Below are 23,352 nucleotides of genomic sequence, written 5' to 3' on the forward strand. Positions count from 1 at the left end.
TGGTACAAGGCTAAATCAGTACAATCTGTGCATACATAAAGGCATTTGAAAAGTACCCATATATTAATATTATATATATCATATATTAAACACCCTTATATGATTGATAATAATCCCTATTTGAAGCATCATTGAGAACATTTTATATAGATGGTGAAGAGCTCAGTATAATTGGATGCTGATGTCATCCTCCAAAATGTATTTTTTATTCTTAGGAAATACTGCCATGTGTGTCCCCATGTCACTACGAGTGATTTAATACTGCTTAATATTAACTGCAGTATTTCATTATGTTTACACATCAGCTCAATATTTCAACTCTGTTATGGGGAACCACAGAGAATCACAGTTTTTGCAGAAAAAACTGTTCTTGGAACAAAGCACAAGAATATAGACTGTGGATAATATGGTGTGGTGCATTGATATAACCGGGTTGACACACACCTTGTTTTCAAAAACACATGTCTTTAAAATTTTCAATTTATCACAAGACACGGCAAAACAAGGTGATATACTAAATGTATTTATTGTTTTTATAAAAAACAATCTTCAGTTTTGCAGTTTCCCCCTTCCCAAAAGGCTTCTTCAAACATGGTGAACACAATGCTGGATTCTGCTTATCTGAAACAATATTTAACTATTTTCCCACCCTTTTAGCAAGGTTACCATGGTTATGAGACCATCTGGCCTGGTTCAGCAACAGAAAAGAAGAGCCTCACAGTATGACATCAGCTGGACTTTAACAAACAGGATTTTTTCATGTGATGAATCATTACATCTGAAAGTATCGGTTGCCAGTTAACCTGTTTGTGGAAGTTTCTCTTAAAACACATATACACATTTGTAAATCCTGCAACTACAAGCATTTGATTCAGCGATCGTCTGACAGCGAATCCAAAAAAGCCCTGTCAGGTCATATTTCACACCAAATTCAAAAGAATTAAATGAGAAATTATATTTTGCTAATTTGGGGCCAAGCACTGAAAGTGCGTAGGCACCTATTGTAATCGTTAGTGTTCTTTATATTCTTCCTCTTCTGCTATTGAATCTATGGCAACCCCTAGAACCGAATGCGTAAAAGATGTGAAATTTGTCACACAGGTAGAGGACAGTCTGAACATTAACTGGAGCAAATTTGGAGTCTCTAACTCAAACCCTCTAGCGCAGTGTTTCCCAAACTGGGGTACGTGAGGTGACAATGGGGGTACTCAAATTACATTCTCAGATTTACCGTTCTTTCAATTTCATCACAGTCTAAAATAAATTCAACCCCAGTTTGTGTATTTCTCACTGGCAAAAATAATTTTGTGTGCCCTCTAGTGTAGAAAAACCAAAATGGTTGTGTCATAAAGGTCAGAAAAGTATGCAATGAAATAACCCTATCTATTGCGGTTACCAAAAAAAAATTGTGTCGTGTATCAAGTATCTTTTTTCTTCAGCCCAGCCCAGTGCTAGGTGGCGTAGCTTAGTGATAGCAAGTAAAATACTTGGATGAAAACTATTTTACCAGACTCGCACATGTCAGTCGTCCACGATTTTAGTATTTTTATTTTTCGCAGTTTAAAACGTAATTTGTATTTAAGGTTAGATGCATAGGGAATTTGATTGAATAAGTTCAAAAGCATTGATGACAGGTGTCAGACATTCAGTGCCACCAAATCATTTTCCACATTAACACGCAGTAATTTTCAATCACATTTGCTTGCACGCTAGAGACCCGTTTTTACATTGTTGCATGATGTTTTTTCAGCAAATGAGCTCAACCTTGCTAACAGCTTTCAAATGTGACATAAAAAGCACCTTGAGCTCTATGCGCAATTGCACAGATACTTACCCGCAATGCTCGATTTCATCCGGCAATGCTGTACCTGCAATGATGCGCAAATCCAGGCACAGAACCGAATGCTATTCTTGCATACCTTGATGCCATGAGGGGGGAGTTTTCAAGTTATGCAGTTATATCATATCTAGCATTCCCATCTCAATTGGTAAGCCATTTATTCAGTATGTTTATGATTAATATAACATGTACAAAACATGTAAAATATAACATGTTTATTAATAAGGGAGTTGTTTTACAAAGATATTTGTGTTAAACAGACATAATTCCAAATTACCTTGTGTGAATTTTATCTATGCGTTAGAGAGGGGGTACGCGAAAGGATGTTGAATTGGGTACGCCACTTTGGGAACCACTGCTCTAGCACCACCAACTGCCAACATTTTCACACATGTTTATGCTAATAACTTTTGAACTGTAAATGCTAGACTCAAAATTATTTTCCCTCTGATTCCTCGGCTCGAGACGAATTGATTGCACCTTATGTTGTCATTTTCCGCCATTTTGAATTTCTAAATAAAAAACTACTTTTTCTAACTCGTAGATTGTTTGTCTGATTTGCAAGAAAATTTAATCACATCATCTTCAGTCAAGGCTGACAAAAATGTATGGAATTCAAGTTGATTAGTCAAACGGTTCTCGAATAACGAATGAACAAATTGGACGTGATGCTATATCTCTGAGAAGAGAAATCGGCCCAGGAATTTACATAGAAACTGGCTCAAAGGTTGTGTGGGTGGCTTTGTCACTGTCCTTTTCTGCATATCGCTGCCCCCTTCGGCATATCACAATGCCATTTTGTGGCCCATTCTGCATAACGCGGCGGCTCATTTCAGCTTAACGTGGCCCGTTTCGCAACCGACCCGGTTCTCCCAATGGCCAGTCCGTCCCTGATCGGCCCCAAAGTGCATCAGCCTACCTGCACATTTTTGGCACAGTGCCACCAAGTGGTCACGAGATATGAAAAATGCATATTTTTGCTTATAGCTTCTGAATGGTTTTACCTAAAATCACAAATCTGGTCTTGTTAGATTCTGTGCGGGATGCCGTGTCAAATGATACCAAATTGTTGCTATCTCCCATTTTTAATTTTGTTGTAAAATGCTTTATTTTTACAAAATTGAATGCCCTATAATCTACTCAAAAGGTTTTGGGACAGCGTCACCTTCTGGTCAAATATTATAACAAATGTTCATAAAATGCTAATAACTTTTGATGACAGTGCAAAATCATCTTATGTTGTTATTTTAATTTATTTATACTATTTATTACATGTTGGTCAGTTTTGTACAGCACTTTGGTCAACATTTGTTGTTTTTAGTGCCCCTCACGGGGAGCTTGGACGCGTGGCCTTCACTTCCCAACCCATCACGTTGGTTGGCCAGGACCATCCGACTCGGCTATGTGATTCAGTTCACATTTGTCAGATTTTAACCAACATCAAATCAGACCATCTTCAAAAAATTTATGGATTTTGTGATGTGGATTTCGTGTTGCCGTTTTCGTTTAACACAACAATGAATTTGATGGCATGGTGCCAGAATAGTTTTCAGGCTCTATCTTGGCAACGCTTTGGCATATTGTTATGAAACTTTATATGTGTCATCATGACCACACCTTGACTACAAAAACAGTAAGTACCAAAAGTAATACGCTTTTATATCCCAATGCAATTGATAGTACTCATGGTTTTTCAACCATTTTGCATAAAATCATATTTTTTTTGCCATTGTTGTGCCTAAAAATGGTTGATGTGCTTGGTCACTTAATTGCTGCTTGCAGCTATATTTTTTTGTTGTAGTTGTTGGCAACAACATTATTTACCATTACTGTAAAAAATGATATATATAATTTCAATTGTAAAGCATTGATTTACAGGGTTGTACGTCTTTATATGCTGATAAAGTCAATTACTTTGTAGAACAGGGTATTTAATTATCATGTCAGAATGCCATGTCATAACAGGCCTAAATTTAGACTTTATTTTATTTGTGCCAAATAATAAATGATTTATTTTTTCCTCTGATTTTTGGGTGGAAATTACCTAAAAATTAAAAGCCAGTCATCACTTACTCACCTTCATGTTGTTCCAAATACCCTGGAAAACAAAAGGAGATGTTAAGCATAATGTTATTCTTATTCATCACCATTTCACTGCATCTTTTTCCATACTATGAAACTGAACAGTGACCGAAGGTGTCATTCTGCCTAACATTGTGCTTATAACATCTACTTTTGTGGTCCTCTTCTTTTTTGAAAAACACAAGGGTGAATTAATGATGACAGATTATAATTTTTTGGTGACCTCTTTAAGAATAAACTGCACAGGGAAATCATGAAATCTCAAATTCTCATGTTGTGTGAAAGTCCCAGATAATTTTGATTATAAGAAGGCAGGGCGTGCCGTGGAGAATGCTTCTCCTTTGAAGTGACCCCAATGTATTTCTATCAGCAGAATGCTAAATTAGCCATCAGATGCAAGAGAGAGAGACAGACGGTCAGGATCTTATTTATATCTCCAGCTCCACTCCTAGGCTGTGACGTCACTCTCTCCCTCCATCAGCAAAGCTCCATCTGTCCCATATACCTCCGCCAGCTCTCCGGTGACTCATTGGGGAGCAGACTGCACAAACATCAGAGCGCACTACCTGTACACCTCAATAAGTCACATAAGGCCATTCAAGAGGTCTGGCCACCATTCACTTGCATTGTATGAAGCAACATAGCTGAAGGATTCATCTAAAAATCTTTGTTTGTGATCAGCAGAAGAAAGAAAGTCATCTGGGATGCCATGAGGGTGAATAAATCATGAGAGAATTTTTCGTTTTTGGGTGAACTATTCCTTTAAAGTAGTTAAACTACAGTCAAGCTACACTTCAAGTTAATGAACAGTAGCTAACTACATTAAAGCTATTTAAAGAAGAAAATATTTTGCAGTCCTGATCGCAGAATTAAATAATATCACTTGATAGTTAGGCTATATATTTAATTATGGTGACATTAAACACATAAGGTTGACATTATCATATTGAACATATAGCCCAAATTGAATTTAAATGTGAACTAATACAAATAAAAAACACCTAATAGAATAGAATACAGAAAAGCAGCAGCAATTAACTAAATATTTCAATTCAGAAAAGAAGGCAAAGTCCCTTTAAGGGGCTCAAGTGAATCAGTGTTCATTTAAAAGAACTGTCCGGACAAACCGATTCACTAAATAGAATTGGAGTTCCCGACGCTAAATATGCTCGGACCTGAGAGAATACGGGACGAAACCGACTCAACCCTGAGATTGTATAATCTCATAAAGGTATTGGGTGTTGCCCAGCCCGCTGCTCTGAAGATGTCTGCTAGGGAGGTGCCATTGGCCAGTTCCCACGAGGATGCCACACTTCTCATCGAGTGTGCTCGAACCCGCAAGGGGGCGGGCATGGCCTGGGTCTGATAGGCCAAAGTGATGGTGTCGACGACCCAGTGGGCTAGACTCTGTTTGGAGACAGCATTCCCTTTCGCTGTCCACCAAAGCAGACAAAGAGCTGCTCAGACCATCTAAAGCTCTGCGTGCGGTCCACACAGGTACGCAAAGCATGTGACAAAGTGACAAAGCAACGAAAAGGCTGGGTCTGCCTCCTCCTGGGGCAGCGCTTATAGGTTCACTACCTGATCCCCGAAGGGGGTTGTAGGAACCTTGGGCACATAGTCAAGGTTTTAGGATGACATGGGCGTCTGCTAGACCGAACTCTAGGCAAGTGTCGCTGAGAGAGAACACTTGCAGGTCCCCAACCCTCTTGATGGAAGCTAGCGCGATCAGGAGGACCGTCTTCAAGGAAAGGGCTCTGAGGTCGACCGATTCTAGCAGCTTGAAGGGGGGTTTCTGAAGGCCTGAAAGGACCACGGAGTGATCCCAGGAGCGTCTGTCCCGAGGGGAGCCTCCGCTAGGGAGTACCAGAATAGGCAACAGGAGGTCTCTTGGGAAGCGAACGGGTCAACCTGTACTTTGACCGCTCCCATATCAGCTGGACCACCTGGGGGTGGAGCCTCCACTCTCCGCTGAGCATGCCCTGTCGCAACAGTGCGTCCACCGCCGTATTGATGCTGCCCGGGATATGGGTGGCGCGCAGCGACCTGAGTAATACAGCCAGTAACTCTAGGCAGTTGATGTGTCAACCCAGCCGGGGTCCCGTTCAGGAGCCGGAGGCTGTGTGCCCATTGCACAGTGCAAACCTCGTTTGGAGGTGTCTGTGGTGATCAGGACGTGTCGGGACACCTGCTGTAGGGGGACTCATGTCCGCAGAAAACAGAGGTCTGTCCAGGGGTTGAAAGTCTGGCTGAAGGAGGGGGGTGATGAACACGGTATGTGCTGTGGTGCCATGCCCATCTTGGGAATCGAGTCTGAAGCCAGTGCTGAAGTGGTCTCATATGCATCAACCCGAGCAGTGCGACCAACACGGAGGATGCCATATGCCCAAGGAGATTCTGGAATTGTTTTAGAGGAACCGCTGTGGCTAGTTTGAACAAGATGAGGCATTTCAGCACCGACTGCACGCACTCGTTAGTGAAGCGTGCTATCATTGAGACTGAGTCTAACTCCATGGCGAGAAAAGAGATGCTCTGAACCTGGGCGAGCTTGCTCTTTTCACATTTGAGATGAAGCCCAAGACGGCTGAGGTGCCTGAGCACCTGGTCCCTGGTCCCTGTTGGCGCACAGTAACTCTCGAAAGTGGACTAGGATGAGCCAGTCGTCGAGGTATGCTCACTTCCCTTAGCAGGGCAAGTGCTGCCTGTCGATGTCGAGGCAAGATAGAGACGTGGAAGTATGCGTCCTTCAGGTCTACTTCTGCAAACCAATCCTGATGCTGGATGCATGTTAGAATGTGTTTCTTCATGAGTATCTTGAACGGGAGTTTGTGCAAGGCCCGGTTGAGAACTCGCAGGTCCAGGATCAGTCTCAAGCCACTGCCTTTTTTTGGGTACAATGAACTAAGGGCTGTAGAAACCCTTCTTCATCTCGACTGGAAGGACAGGCTCTATCACGTCTTTGAGTAAGAGGGTCGCGATCTCCGCACGTAGGGTGTTGGCATTTTCGCCATGCACCGAGGTGAAGTGGATACTGCCGAAAGGGGGCGGTGGCCTGGTGAACTGAATCACATAGCCAAGTCGGATGGTCTTGGCCAACCAACGCGATGGGTTGGGAAGTGAAGGCCACGCGCCCAAGCTCCGCGTGAGGGGCACTAAAAACAACAAATGTTGACCAAAGTGCTGTACAAAACTGACCAACATGTAATAAATAGTATAAATAAATTAAAATAACAACATAAGATGATTCTGCACAATATGTTACAATGACTCATAAGCAAGGGAGGACAGGTGGGTCTTTAGATTAGACTTAAAAAGATCTAAGGTTGAACAAGACCTAATCAATATTGGCAAAGAATTCCATAAGCGAGGGCCCAAAACTATCTGACAAACACAAGAGGGACCAGGGGGTTGGTCTTGGCAGGGTTGTAGGAGGACCAGAGCTGCAGGGGAGACTGGGGATCAGGCCAAAACCAGAGGAGAACCCAGAGACAGGAATGGACCAGGAGACCAGGGTGGAACCAGAGGAGAACCCGGAGACCAGGATGGACCAGGAGACCAGGGTGGAACCAGAGGAGAACCCGGAGACCAGGATGGACCAGGAGGCTAGGGCGGAGCTGGAAGAGAACCCAAAGACCAGGGCAAGGTCTGAGCCGCTGGGGTCTGCACAGGATAATTCTTGGCTCTGGGCAGATGAGGTCAGTGGCGGCTATTGGGCCGAGGTCCAAGGAGTCAGTGACGGTAGCTGGGCACCAGTCAGACAGAACAGTGACCGCAGGCAAAAGGTCGAGCTGTGTGGATGGCAGCCACAGGTGACTGGACAGATGCCACTGGTGAGGGTCAGACTGGGGGGTAGCCGCTGATGAGGAAAGTGGGATGTTGGTGGTCTCCAGGGAAACTTCAGCAAGCTCGGACCCCTCGTGGCGAGCTGCAGTAATTTGGACCCCTCGTGGTAAGTTGCTGTGAACTCAGACCCCTCGTGGTAAGCTGCAGCGGACTCTGACCCCTCGTGGCCAGCTGCAGTGGAGTCGGACCCCTCATGGTAAGCTGCAGTGAACTCAAACCCCTCATGACAGGCTGCAGCGGAATCGGACCACTTGTGGCAGGCTGCAGCGGACTCAGACCCCTCTTGGTGAGCTGCAGCGGACTCGGACCCCTCGTGGAAAATTGCAGCAGATACTGACACAGGGACCCACCTCTTCCTCATCCTACTCCTTTTGCTGGTGGCGGAGATTACTGCAGATGGCCTCCCGGCGGTGATCAGCCCCCTCCCAACAGTGGGCTCAGCCGCCTCCTGGCGGTCAACAGCGTGCTAAGCCTATGGGTTTTCCTATGCGTTTTTATAATGGCAGTTTTGGATTTATGAGTAAATTAAGGTCTGTGGTAAACATTGCTTAAAGATACTTGGGACGTTTTGCTCTATTACATAAATTACACACAGTCAAACCCGTAATATGAATTTTGAAGCTGCTGAGTTTGTTTAAAAGCTTGTTGCTAAGTTTCTACCTAAGAACTATAACAGTTTCCATTTTGTCAGGCATGTACGCTCAGATGCTTGTGGTAGTAGTAGTACTTATTTAGCAACTTGTTTGCAACATATCTTTCTTAAATACCAAGCGGCTTAAAAATGTATGTTTGAGGTATTACTGTGTCATTTCTGCTGTAGAATTAAACGACCAAGCATCTTCAAGCAAAGTCTTTTTAGCAAGTCAGTCCATTCGGCAGCCATCTTTGGGACGCTCCTGGTCAGCTACTTTTCTATGTAAACAAGCAGCATTCAAGTGCAGCTCCTATCTACTTGAATGGGGAAAGACCAAAATCTCCAAAACAGTTGGTCAAGATTACAATCAAATAACATATTTCAAATCAGCAGTAAAATCTGACAACACTTTTATTTTTTTTAACCTTCAGATTACTCTAAAAAACACAGTTTTACTGGCAAGTTTAGCTAATGCGCATGTGTGTTCTCGATTTGATTGACAGGTGATGTCTATATCTAAATGGTGATTGGGTCTTTTAACATCCGGTGATTGTTGGGCATTCCAATTTCTCCAACTCATTTTAAAAGAAGTGACCCATCTCTGTTTCAAGCAATGTTTACCACAGACATTATTTTATTCATAAATTAAAAACTCACAGGAAATTACAGAGGGAACCCATGGTGAATTACCCTTTGGTGTTCACCTACAAATTGACATCACAGCTGATATTGACATCACGGCTATGTTGGCAAGATTTATATTGCCCCACAAAAGCAAGACTCAGTAACGGCAATACTGAAATGGTAAAAACAAAAAACAAAAGCTGTGGATTTTATCCACAGCTTTTTTCTCACTGTTTACTCTAAATCTGTGCATAATTGAGCCAAACCTGTCTGTCACAGGACTGATCCAACTCAGATCATAAAAGACCTGCTTTTGGTCAAAACTTGATTTTGACAAAATGGGTTTTAAAATAAAATTGCTACTGTGTTTTGCCATTGCATTGCAGTAGCTATGGTTACACAGTTGTTTTTTCTGATAAAGCAATGATTAGCAATGGCATTTTTACATTTAGCATAAAAAGTGTTTATGGTGCTTGACCGTGCATAAGTCACCACCACAATGCTAGGGTGTTGTAGAAGTGTACTGAGTGTTTACTTAATGGCTTTATGATATTCTGCTCTCTATATGTCTTGAGTTCCTCCTTCAAAGTGAATCTATTGGATTTTGTTACCTGTTGTACCTGTCCACCAGGCGAAAATCACCAAGACATAAGTTCACTTGTGAGTAAGACTAAAGTAAGTCTACTGTTCACTTAGAACAGTATAGTACACCTCTCCTCAACAAACTGCACGATTTAAAGTATCAGTGCTTTTTTTTTTTAAATACCTAACCCTGAAGTATGAGCAATAGTGATGCTTTGAAGATTAATATGTTGAAATTTGTTATTTTAATGTCATGAAAATTCTCAAATAAAAAGCAAACACTTTCTGGTGTTCTTTTAGAATAAAAGAGCTATTTCATGTTGTAATTTGATAAAAATAAAAAACAACATTTGCACTGCATCAGACACATGGGCTATGTTCAGTTTGGTATGCTATCTTATTACAGTATCAATGCAGTATGTATATTTTCAGTTTACATGTAATAATATGGTGATTAAATACATCTGCCAAAATGTGCAGTATGCAACAGAGCACACAGTACCTAGTAAATATAATTCAACATATAATGATTAAATAATTATATTCAAATAATATATATATATATATATATATATATATATATATATATATATATATATATATATATATATATATACAGCGTATATAGGGCTGTCAACCAATTAAAAGTTTTTATATGCATATTTCGATGTTGAAAAAGGCCCCCAAATAATGACAATATATTATAATGAAAATGGGCCTAATTATAAATGTAATGTATAATAAAATAATGGTATCTATTGATAATGACAATAATTAATTTATTATAGGATGATAATATTCAATACTTCGAAGACATTACATTGTGTCAGATGAGTAAAGCATTGATATTTAGTCTGCATGTGCTGCACATTTCCAGGTGAATGAGCGCTCTGTTCTGTGTCATCATGATGATGCGTTTACAGTGTAGACCATTTATTTATTTTAGTAAACCTCAGCCTTTTGTGGTTTAATCATCAAACTAGGACAAATCACAGTTTTAATTTGATTAATTGAACATTCATGAATTGACATTCAGCATTTTATAGTTAATTCCATTTTTATGACTGGATTCTGTCCATGTTTTCCATATCATGACATTTTTAGGGCCGAACTTAGGGTTTCACTGTGCTTGCCCTTGCGTTTCATTATTTTTTAGCATCTCTAGCCATAAACGTCACTTTTTAATGTTGTCTTTACAGCTAGAGTTGCGCTTACTGCCCCCCTTCTGAATGGGACTAGCAATATAAAAAAAAATCTTCCCCAATACATTTTAATACACATTAAATTGACACACCTAGTTTTTGCACAAATTTAGATTGAAACGGCACTTAGTAACCACAAGGTTGTGGATTAGATTGCCACAGAATGTGTGCACAGAAACAAACATACCATTTAGAAGCATCTGCCAAATGTATAAATGTACTGTTTAAAACGTCAAACGATACATAATGTTTAGGTAGGTTGCACAGAGTTTAAACTGCAGTATGCTAGTATTCCATTTTAAACATAGTCATATTTCTGGTGTAAATACCAGACAATGATTGGTGAGTATTGTGGCACGCTATTTACTGTATGGACGCAATCAGTGAAGACATACTCAAAAGTCTATTGCTTGAACACATTACGCAACAACACACATCAAGTGAAACATTCTAAAGCAGTACAAAAATATACGTCTATATCAACATTACATAACTGGATTTTTGTCTTACAAAGTTATCAAAGTCTGAGACAATCACAGCTGCTCAAATGGGAATCTTGGCAACAAACAGTACATTCAGAAAAGAAGACATCTTACACTGGCTGTATTATTACGAATAACGCAGTAGTTGTGAATCATTTCCCTTAAGCATCGTGTTCTTTGGCTGCATCTATCAACAATCACTAAGATTTATCAAACATTGCACATGGATTTCCCATCAAACCCTGGACTATAATGTATGATACCCTTATAGGTAATGATATTGAGTTTTATAGACTGCCCAATGCCCATTTACACAAAAAAGTGTAGTAGGCTGCTTAGAATAACTGAGAAGACAAATGTACAATATTTCTCTCAAACACTGTTTCATTCACAAATACAGAATGATTATGAAACACTGTATGAAGCTTGCAATACATCAGCCAGTGCAAATAATGTAAGCTACACAACACATTCACACGACACATTTTAGGGCCCTTTGGGTCTGTCATTCAGTTGGTGTCAGCATAAATGACAAAAAGAGAAAATCTATAGTGTACTAGTTCCTAAAACAATCATCACTGCTTATCTCTGTCTGTTCAGTATAAAGTCTCATGTTAGTGACTTGCGTTAAAGCAATACACCTGGGAGATCATCGTCAAAACATCAAGGTCCAGAGCAGAGGCTTCAGTATATTATAAATAATGTACAGTACATAACTTGAACTAAAACACGATGCATTATTAATTTAAGTTGAACACGTCTGCCAGAGACATGTGTTTGTGTATCCAAAATGCATCACTGATAGGGTTCCTGACAATGCACATTTAGAGTCAGGAATGGAATAGCATATTATACCCTTAAACCCCCCATGAAATCATGAAAAAAACGATTGCAGTTTTCATTGTCCACCCACGTTTTCAGCTGTCTTGGTTCTGGAAGCATTTTTCTCATTTATTTTCTCCATAGGGATGTCAGAAAACCCTTCATTAAAGAGTTGTAAGCCATGACCAAAACCAACCAGCTCCGAGGTGAATTGAAGCAAAAAAGTATTTGAAAATTGGACAAAAAGGCAAAGGTACAAGACGTAACGTAAAGACTACATGAACAACTAAAGAACTACAATCCCATGAAGCATTACATATGGCATAATCAACTTTAAAACAATGAAAATATATAAAACTATTGATTTAAAGTTATTGATTATAAGTATAGATGCAATGTATTTTAAGATTATTGCAAAATATTCAGATAAATACAAATATATAAGTGGAAGATTGACTACATTGTAATTCAAAAGGCTGTCACTGCAGAGCTCTATTGGTGCACATTGTTGGCTTTGATTCTCTTATCCCATTTCCACCCTCAGGATTACGGGTAATGTAGTTCTTTACCAGGGATTCCATTATTAAAAACAGGTTTTCAAATATAAAGTTAAAATAATGCAGACTAATGATTTATCGGAACCCAAACCCACATGAACTAAAAGCAACAAAACTCTCATTTCGATTTCATGGGTTTTTTAAATACGCCATTGGGAATATTTGTATGGCAGTTTTTGGCTGTAGTTTTAACTCAAGAGTTGTTCATTTTGACCTTATTGAAGCGAGAAAGATGCACCAGTTAGTTGGTCCATAGTCCACATTGTCTGTGGTTCCGAAATGTACCTCAAGACATTCCTTTGGAGATGTGATGATGAAAATTTTAGGTTAGTTGATGGACACATTTCGGAACGAAATCCTCAAGCTGTAGATATGTATATTTTCTTAACTTACTGCCAAATGTAAATCAACAACACGCTCAAGTACAAAGGCGAGAAAATGAAAAAGTGCTGGCATACCGCAATGCTTACAGGCAACAAAGTAATATGTATGCTACATCTCGTTTTTTAAATATCCCCTTTTGATAATAATGACAACATTAAATAGTATTTGGACATCACAACATAGTTCCATAATCAATTATTTGTGTTTGAATCCAAGACTGAAACATCATCTAAATGCATAGAGAACATCCACTTGCACTACATACATAATCTATGCAACCAAACATCACTACCGAAATCACAGGTCACACTTTACATTACATTGATCATGTAACTGTGAACTAATGAACAAGAATTAGTTCACCCAAAAAATTAAATTCTGTCATTATTTAATCACCATCGTTTCATTCCAAACCTGAGCAACCTTCTTTAGCATTGTCTGATTTGAGAATAAACAGTCCTTTTCAGATATTTTCAGTGTATCGACTGTTTTTTGTTGAACTATTTGTTCATTTTTTTGGAGCTGCTTGTAAGTGTTTTTAACAGTATTATTGCTGTATTTTTTTAATGGTGTCTTACTGTAGAAACTGTTTGCAGTATTTTGCACTGTGGGTTTTTTGTGGTTGTACCTTTTAATGATGAATTTTGATGAAAACAACTTGTTGGCTATTTGTTGCCAGTAATTTACTTTTGATTTTACCAAATGTTTGCAGTGACACAATATTATTGTAATTAATGTAGTAATTAATTACAGTAACCTGTAACATGCATAACATGGCCACTATTATGTAAAGTGTTACCAAATCTCCTCAATAAAGTGTTCCCTCACTCGACTGGATTACAATATGTGGACTGTACACAATATGTGCTTTTAGGAGTGACAGACAGGCCACTACCACAACTGTGTTTCAATTTGGATGTGCTACACATCACTGGGTGTCCTGGGTCGCATGGTGAACCTGTAAGGCATGCACCCACAACAAGCAATCCTCAAAGATCTGAGAATATCAGGGTTCCTGAAGGCATATATCATAGGGTTTATGATGGAGTGACAGATGGCTGGAAGAGCCGTGGCATAGGTGTAGATAGCAGGGAATCGAGTGTCGGCCACCAATGAGTACATGGCGAGGGGGATCCAGCACAGCGCAAAGGTGCCTAGGATTGTTGTGAGAGTTGATACCCCTTTAGAGGTGGAAGACGAGTGTGAGGTAGTCATGAACTGCCGCTGAACTGCGATCTGCTGGGCATGACGGAAAGCGATCTTACAAATCTGAAGGTACAGCTGCAAAATGAGAGCAAATATAAGGAGCAAGGTCACGGCGAGTGCCGCGGCATTATTCTTGTTCACCGGGTGACAGATGCTGCATGTGGTCTCATCCTCCAAGCAGTTCCAGCCCAGGACTGGCAATGAGCCAAGTGTGACGCTGGTGATCCACAACAGTATCAGGGTGATGTAAGTGAAAATCACTGTGCGCTCTGTGTGGTATGTCAATGCATTGTACAGTGACAAGTAACGGTCCACAGTGATTGCCAGTATGTTCAGCACTGAGGCAGAGAACGCAGTAATGAGAAGTCCTGCAGATAGTAACAAAACAAAACCTGAATCTATAATGTAAATTACTATGAAATTAAGGATCAGGCCCACTCCGGCCAAAAGGTCGGCGAACGCCAGACTTCCAATGAGGACGAACATGGGCGCTCTTAAGTTGGGCGTGTAGATGATCAGAGCAATCACCACTGCATTTTCACAGGACATGAGCGTGCCTGTCACGCACAGCAGCACGTCCCATGGGTTGATGATGATAGGCACCGGCTCCAACTCCCAGGATGGTGTAGAAGACGAGTTCCTTCCGTCCAGCACATCCAAGTTCAATAGAGTGTCATTCTGGAACAGGTTACTCATTGCTGCAGCAGGAGAGTGAATCACTGGAAGGGAGATGAGAGAAAGTCAGAGATAGACTATGGATAGACAGACAGACAAATAGACAGACAGACAGACAGATAGATAGACAGACAGACAGACAGACAGACCAACAAACAGCCAGCCAGACAAAAATTTAGATAAATATATAGATACAGACAGACAGATCTAAAGACAGATAGATATACAGACAGACAGATATATAGATAGATACATAGACAGACAGACAGACAGACAGACAGACAGACAGACAGACAGATAGATAGATAGATAGATAGATAGATAGATAGATAGATAGATAGATAGATAGATAGATAGATAGATAATCTCACAAAAGTGAGTACACCCCCCACATTTTTGTAAATATTTGATTATATCTTTTCATGTGACAACACTGAAGAAATGACACTTTGCTACAATGTAAAGTAGTGAGTGTACAGCTTGTATAACAGTGTAAATTTGCTGTCCCCTCAAAATAACTCAACACACAGCCATTAATGTCTAAATCGCTGGCAACAAAAGAGAGTGAAAATGTCCAAATTGGGCCCAAAGTGTCAATATTTTGTGTGGCCACCATTATTTTCCAGCACTGCTTTAACCCTCTTGGGCATGGAGTTCACCAGAGCTTCACAGGTTGCCACTGGAGTCCTCTTCCACTCCTCCATGATGACATCACGGAGCTGGTGGATGTTAGAGACCTTGTGCTCCTCCACCTTCCATTTGAGGATGCCCCACAGATGCTCAATAGGGTTTAGGTCTGGAGACATGCTTGGCCAGTCCATCACCTTCGTCTTGGAGGTGTGTTTGGGGTCATTATCATGCTGGAATACTGCCCTGCGGCCCAGTCTCTGAAGGGAGGAGATCATGCTCTGCTTCAGTATGTCACAGTACATGTTGGCATTCATGGTTCCCTCAATGAACTGTAGCTCCCCAGTGCCGGCAGCACTCATGCAGCCCCAGACCATGACAATCCCACCACCATGCTTGACTGCAGGCAAGACACACTTGTCTTTGTTCTCCTCACCTGGTTTCCACCACACACGCTTGACACCATCTGAACCAAATAAGTTTATCTTGGTCTCATCAGACCACAGGACATGGTTCCAGTAATCCATGTCCTTAGTCTGCTTGTCTTCAGCAAACTGTTTGCGGGCTTTCTTGTGCATCACCTTTAGAAGAGGCTTCCTTCTGGGATGACAGCCATGCAGACCAATTTGACCAGTATGAGGGAGTGTGAGAGCGATGACACCAAATTTAACACACCTGCTCCCCATTCACACCTGAGACCTTGTAACACTAACGAGTCACATGACACCGGGAGGGAAAATGGCTAATTGGGCCCAATTTGGACATTTTCACCAAGGGGTGTACTTTTGTTGCCAGCGGTTTAGACATTAATGGCTGTGTGTTGAGTTATTTTGAGGGGACAGCAAATCTACACTGTTATACAAGCTGTATACTCACTACTTTACATTGTAGCAAAGTGTCATTGCTTCAGTGTTGTCATATGAAAAGATATAATCAAATATTTACAAAAATGTGAGGGGTGTACTCACTTTTGTGAGATACTGTACATACATACATAGACCAACAAACAGCCAGACAAAAAGATAGACAGACAGACATATAGACAGACAGATACACAGACAGACAGATATACAGACAGACAGACAAAGAGATAGCTATATAGATACATAGACATACAGTCTGACAAACAGCCAGCCAGACAAAAAGATAAACAGACATATAGATAGATAGATGGATAGATAGACAGACAGACAAAATGATAGACAGATAGACAGACAGGTAGGCAGATAAGATAGGTTTGGGAATAAAATACATTTAAAAGGTCTGAATTTACAGCCATGCTCTGGCACACGTTCTTGTGAAGGACATGCTTAATGCATTCCTGGGAGGGGAAAAAAAAAGAAATGTATCCTTTTCAAAATAAATGTCCCTAAAAGTTATTCTTTAAGGTTAAAATTAGTTTGATGGCTTACCAAACCCATTCTAGAACTATATTCTATTAATATCTGGTTTAAACTATTTGGTTGTATTGTTCTTGATTTTTATATCCAGTACACCTCCTTTTTCTTTCGCTGTTGGGTGAACCACAGTCTGAAATCTTAATGCTTGCAACTGAATGTTCTCTGAAACGAGAATATAATATTTTGTCCAGCTCCTGGCGACTCACCTGATATAAATGTTGTTTAAAATTAACTGCTATAATTTCCCACACTTCATACACTCTATAACATAAATTACATTGCAACTTTGTAATGTAAACTTTTGTAAAAAGGGACTGCCCAAGTAGGAATATTTGTTAAAAACAAAATTACTGGATTTAAAATGAAGATGCCATAAATCGATCTTACATAAATCGAGCATGCACTAAATGCTGCTATCACCTTAAAAGGTCTCAAAATGTTGTGTCTGTCCTGTGACTGCTGAAAATGGATATTAACAACAGAGTGCAATTTCCCAGCCAATGGTGAAAATAAACTAATCAGTGGAATCGAAGATCTTCCCTTATTAATATCCTTCGGGACATTCATTTCATTTCCCTTTTTGTGGAAAAGTGCATGTGTGTCAGTAGACTTAAAAAATACCTTTAACGTATTTTCAGTTACCACAATAATACAATATAAGTCTCTGTACAAAATGATATGTATCCTTTATGTAACTGGGATGCATCTGTGATAGAGGATTTAAAAAATAATAAATATATTCGGCCACCTGACATGACTCCGAGCCACAGTCCGATACAATGGGTCGACCACACGGAACTTCAAAGGGATCCATCCATGTTGCTGGATCCTAATGTATTTTTGGTAATAGATAAAATTGATGCAAACATGGATTATCTGTGCCTATAAGATACAACAACTTTTTATTAATATTTTTTTTTCTCATAAAGCACATTTAATACTTGTCTTATGTGTTTTGGGGTCTTTTCTTGTAATGAATTTGTAAGAGGCATAGGCCTATACAGTAATACTGCTTCTAAAAGATATTGGCTACTATCCATAATTACTATGGCTGAACCTTCTCTCTGCGATGGACTGGCGACCTGTCCAGGGTGTCCCCCGCCTTTCGCCCAATGTTAGCTGGGATAGGCTCCAGCCCCCCGCGACCCTGTACACAGGATAAGCGGTTGACGATGGATGGATGGATGGATGGATGACCCTTCTCTGCTGGTTTTATTACAATATTTGAGTTTGTTTTTAAAAACTATAAAGCCCTGTTACATTGTTAAGTTATCCATAGAATCCTGATTATTGAAATGCCTAAAAAGAAAATGTCTATCTCTTTGAATAATATTCTTAATAAAAGGAGACACATATTTCTCTGGTGGTTCCCACATAGACTGAAGAAAATTCATTAATAAAACCAAAGTGATCTAAATGTTTTAGTTTTCTATGATATTGATAAAAGTTCCCTCTGAGTTCCACATAGTCCTTTTTGGTGTTGGAACAAATGTAAGACCCTTCTCCAAAAGTTTTTTTGGTCTCCAGAAAGAATACATTTGAAATACTTCCAACTCATTTAACTGAAACAGACAATTTTCCAAAATTTGCATTGCTGACAGGAACACAACAAAAAGAAGGGAATGCAACTTGACAGACAGACATACAGTCAGTCAGTCAGACAAGACTCTGTACTTGATCACGTTTAAAGAATGACAGTCAAAATATATTATGACTCATGCCTGCGTTCCAAAAAGTCTTTGCCCTATTTAAGTTGAAATTAGCTTATAATTTCACCAAGAGTAACCATACTAACACAATTAATTAGATGAAACAATTTTTTATTGTAACAAACAGTAAGCTTTCTTTTCACTCGAGCACGTTTAATATGTAGTTAATAGCATAATGATGAGTGAGGTGAATGAGCTATTTATAGACTTATTCCATTTTTAGCCCCCCTACCGCTCACGTGGAAAATGGGGTTATACTTCGTTCAAATGGAGGCTGCATTTCTTCCACTTCTGACAAATAACTAAGCTCTTTATCTGATGAGGAAATCTAATGTAGAATGTGTGACAACATTGCTGCAAATCATAGATCAATGTTTTGAAATGGTAAAACAAAGATTGCCACCGACCACAGAATAGGCGCGTGTCTTCATCCCTCGTCCATTAAGTGAAGATGAAGAATCGATGATCCTCAGGAAAGCGTCCCGAGAGCGCATCTTGCAGGGGTAAAGATGGAGACGTGGCGGGGACAAACAGTTTTTGTCTTCTTCTTCTTTTTCTTTGCTCGCACTCTCGTATATTCGTTCTCCAATTCATTAGCTTTAAGGTTTCTTACCTGGGGAGCGTTCAGCCTTGGGTTGTCATTCCGCTCATAACGCGTTGGCAGTTCACAGACAGCGGCGCCTGCCGCTGTTTGCATCTGATTGGTCGTTGAGATGACTCGTACAGCTGACGTCAAGCGCTCGGTCTGGGCAGTGATTCAGAGTCTGTTGTCGAGAAAAATACCACAGTATTTGCTGTCAGAAAACACCCCATCAAACAAGAAACGCGACAGCTAGTGCACATAGTCCCATTATGATCACAGAAGCTGTCATAGAAGCGCAACGCGTCTTTCAGCGTTATGGACGGAATCCTGACGTCACGATCCAGTCTACCAATCAAAGACGTGCGGACGGCGGAACGCGACGCGGCCAGGATAATCAAAGAAGTAGTGCCTTGATCTCGTAATAAATAAATAAATAAACATAGTATGATAGTTATATTTAATACATTTTAGCAACATAAAAACTTCTGCTTCACTTTGTTTGGAATGATGAGACAGAGCTGACCGTGGTCCTGATGTTGTTCATGTTGGTCAAGTGACGGCAGATGGCAGCACACTCAATCACACAGAGAGCAGTGACTCTGTTTTGGGAATGCTGAACTGCTAAATGTTGTCTTTTTGAGTATGTCGGTCACTTCAATTCAGTGAGTATGTCTAAGGGTCGTTTTTTTTTTTAAGTCACCGTTTGTTGGCGTATATAAAGATCAGTTCCCCGTCTGTCGCTCACTTCGACGTTGTGTCGAAGAAGCGACACTAGGGGTCTCTCTTGAGAGCCTCACGCATCTCTGAACTTGAGAAAAGGCCAATGAGAAATTGGCAGACAGAATTTGCAGAATTTACCGGTACAAAGGGAGGGAAATGCGTCTGTCAATTCAGAAATTTTCTTCACCGACCAGTTGTGTGATCAGCGAGCTGCTATTCACATGGCTGTTCACTTCATCTCTATGAGCGTATGCTGTTGGATCTATGGCGCATATCAGCAGCTTTCTCCTTCTCTGCACAACAGTGCAGCTTTGCCCCTGGGCGCTTCGACATTGCTTGTAAAAGAGAATGTTTTCCTAAAAGAGTTTATTTCTCTATAAGAGCAATACACAGCTGGCATTGAACGTCCTTTTCAGGATGCGTCTTTTTAAAGATGTTTTTCCGCCCCTGTGTTGTTCCTGGATGTGGTTGAATTTCTCTCCACTTCTGAAGGTCATAAGAGCTGCCTCATGTGCCTGGGCTGCAATCACACACAGGCAGCATTTTATGAATGGTTCATGTTCTCAGTGCGAGAACATAGCCATGGCAACGTTGCGGTCGTGGCTTTCTACCCTCAAAACAAGAGAAAGCCACTTCCGCCCCCCCCGTGCCTCGCCTCCTTCCTACGGGATTGGGGACGGCGCGGCTGGTGATGAAGGTGATTTGGGACATACAGCGGGCTCGGTTTCGCGGGGTAAATCCCCACGAACCACCCACTCCCCAGCATGCTCGTTTTGCTTCCGTCCGGGCTCGAGGTGAGAGCAGCTCGCCTCACGGCCAGTCTGTTTACTCCCTCAGACCCCACGAGCTGGATGATGATTTCACTGCTGCATCGGAGAGCGTCACAGCAGTGTCTGATGCTGATGACTTAACTGGGCTGCCACCTCCGGGTCTGCTCGTCCAGCGTGAGCCTGATGCGCACATGTCCGCTATGCTTTCCCAGACCGCCGTGAGCGCGGGGAGGGACCGGGATCAGCTAGATGATTGGTTCCCAGGTTAGGGCGCCACTCACAGCCACGCACTCCCCCTGGTTCCTTTTTTCCCGGAGGTGCATGACGAGTTGAGGAAGCCATAGAGGGTACCTTTTACTGCCCGAAACTGGCTTCCTTGCTTCTCCGCTCTCACTACCCTCGACGGTGGAGCAGCTCCAACTGTCTCCGCCCTGCATGCCCCCTGCAGTCCACCAGGCCAAGGCACTTGAAGATCTGCACTTGGGTAGTCCTGTTCCTGATGTGCTGCAGGAACTGCGCTCAATGAAGGGGCACCATCTGGCATCCTCTGGAACTTCCACGTCTGGCCCCTGATGGGATGCGGAAGATCTAATTGGCCAACCACCTGCTGTCGTAGATACGATCAACTAAGCTAGAGTGCCCTCTACCAGGCAACTTTACGCCCGAAGTGGCGCTTGTTCGCAAATTGGTGTTCTTCCCAGTCTGAAGACCCGCAGAGGTGTGCAGTTAGCGCGACTTGATTATCAGGTTCCTTAGAGGCGCCAGAAGTCGAATCCTCCCCCGCCCCTCCTTGGATCTCTCAGTGGTCCTCTTGGGCCTTCAGAGACCCCCCTTCAAGCCTGGAGTTTCACTGGAGTTCCATCCGGCACACACTCACGTCACCCTAAGACCGCGACAGGGCTACATGCCCAAGGATCCTACGACTCCCTTCAGAGACCAGGTATTGAACCTGCAAGTGCTGCCCCAGGTGGAGGCAGACCCAGACCCACTACGAGTACTCAAATTACTCTGTACTGGAATAGGTGCTCCACAGGTCGGGCCCCCGTGTGGAATTGTTCCCCTGTGTGTATTTTCCGCAGTACAGTCCCCTTGCGAGTGGACCCGCATCTCCCTTGGGCAGTCCTCACTGCACCCTGGTCGGCATGTTTGTAGCATCTCCTCCCTCCCAATGAGGTAGGATCTACCACTACGCCATTCTCCACATGCGATCTGAAATCCCATGTGATGCGTTTCACCACTCTTTACCTCCCCCAGCCTGGGCAGGTGTGGTCTCCGCAGGGTCTTTCCCCCTGAAAGAATAGGATTTGGGAAAGAACGCCTTCCCCGATGAGATGGGTTAAGATGGCCCCAGCCACTTTAGCTCTATGCAAAATCATAGAAAGAGAAAAGGCGCGGCTGGCGCGGCTTGCTCCCATGCTTGGCAAGTCACCTTGTTCCCCCCATATCGGGGTGCAGGGAACTAGAAGGTTATGACGATTTTATGGGGTGTTGGGGATGGGTACGTGCATTCTGACACGGCTTGTCGCTTTGGCACATCAGCAGCGCACAAACACAGTTCAGCGCATGGCGTTATTAAAATTTGACACCTAGTGTCGCTTCTTCGACACAACATCAAAGTGAGCGACAGACGGGGAACATCTAGGTTACTATTTTAACCTCCGTTCCCCAATGGAGGGAACAAGACGTTGTGTCCTCCCGGCCACGTCGCTGAACCGAGCCACTGTATGGCCAAACCTCATTTTCGGCGTACCCCAAATCGCCTCCATCGCCAACCACATCGTCCTCAATCCCGTGGGGAGAAGGAGCAATGCGGGGGGCAGCTGGAGTGGCTTGCTTTCGGTTGAAAGCAAGCCGCGACCACAACGTTGTCATGGTCATGTTCTCGCAGTGAGAACATGAACCATCCACAAACGCAGCCTCGGTGTGAACGCTGCCCAAACACATGAGACAACGCCTGTGGCCGTCTGAAGCGGAGAGCACTCTACCGCATCCAGGAACAACACAGGGGCGGAAAGGCATCTTGAGAAAGACGCGTCCTAAAAAGGTTGTGTTTAACACGCTGTGTTTTGCTCTTTTAGAGGAAATTACTCTTTTTTTTTTAAAACTCTTTCTGAGTTTGTCTGCGCTGTCGAAGCGCCCAGGGGCAGGAATGCACAGCCTTGCATGAAGGAGAAAGCCGCTGTTTTGCGCCGTCAGATCCAACAGCATGCAGACCGTCAGAGGAATAGCAGGAACTGGTGTGTAACTCGCAGCAAACTGCATACACGACCATCGGCTCCGAAGAAATTTTCTTAATGAACTCCCGTATTTGCCCCGCTTAAATACCCATATGTCCGGGGGCGGGATATGCAAATACCGTCTGCCAACTTCTCATTGGCTGGTTTTCATAGAACAGAAGCATATATCGGCGCTCACGAGAGACCCCTGGTGTCGCTTCTCCGACACAACGTGGAGAGAGCAACAGAAGGGGAACTTGTATTGAACCAGAAATATTTATTTAATATTGTTCATTCCTAAAATGTAATGACTTCTAAGTCACTAAATGTTAAATGTTTATAATGTTTCATTTCAACAGATTTCAATTTTGATAGGATTGCTAAAAAGAATAAA

General features: G+C 42.0%; 1 protein-coding gene across 1 annotated transcript; it reads right to left on the bottom strand.

Annotated features, from left to right (window-relative positions):
* Positions 1–10,453: 10,453 nt before the first annotated feature.
* LOC127624785 (G-protein coupled receptor 12-like) lies at positions 10,454–19,285 on the bottom strand. Its single transcript, XM_052099665.1, has 2 exons — positions 19,077–19,285; positions 10,454–14,977 (listed from the first exon to the last, which is right to left on the bottom strand). The coding sequence occupies exon 2, from the start codon at positions 14,952–14,954 to the stop codon at positions 13,974–13,976; it is 981 nt and encodes a 326-aa protein (XP_051955625.1). The 5' UTR covers positions 14,955–14,977; positions 19,077–19,285; the 3' UTR covers positions 10,454–13,973.
* Positions 19,286–23,352: the final 4,067 nt, after the last annotated feature.

Source organism: Xyrauchen texanus, chromosome 31 (genome assembly GCF_025860055.1).
Source record: "Xyrauchen texanus isolate HMW12.3.18 chromosome 31, RBS_HiC_50CHRs, whole genome shotgun sequence".
Lineage (NCBI taxonomy): Eukaryota > Metazoa > Chordata > Actinopteri > Cypriniformes > Catostomidae > Xyrauchen > Xyrauchen texanus.

Excerpts from the sequence above, each read along its gene's own strand:
- LOC127624785 (XM_052099665.1), bottom strand. The coding sequence starts at position 14,954 with ATGAGTAACCTGTTCCAGAATGACACTCTATTGAACTTGGATGTGCTG.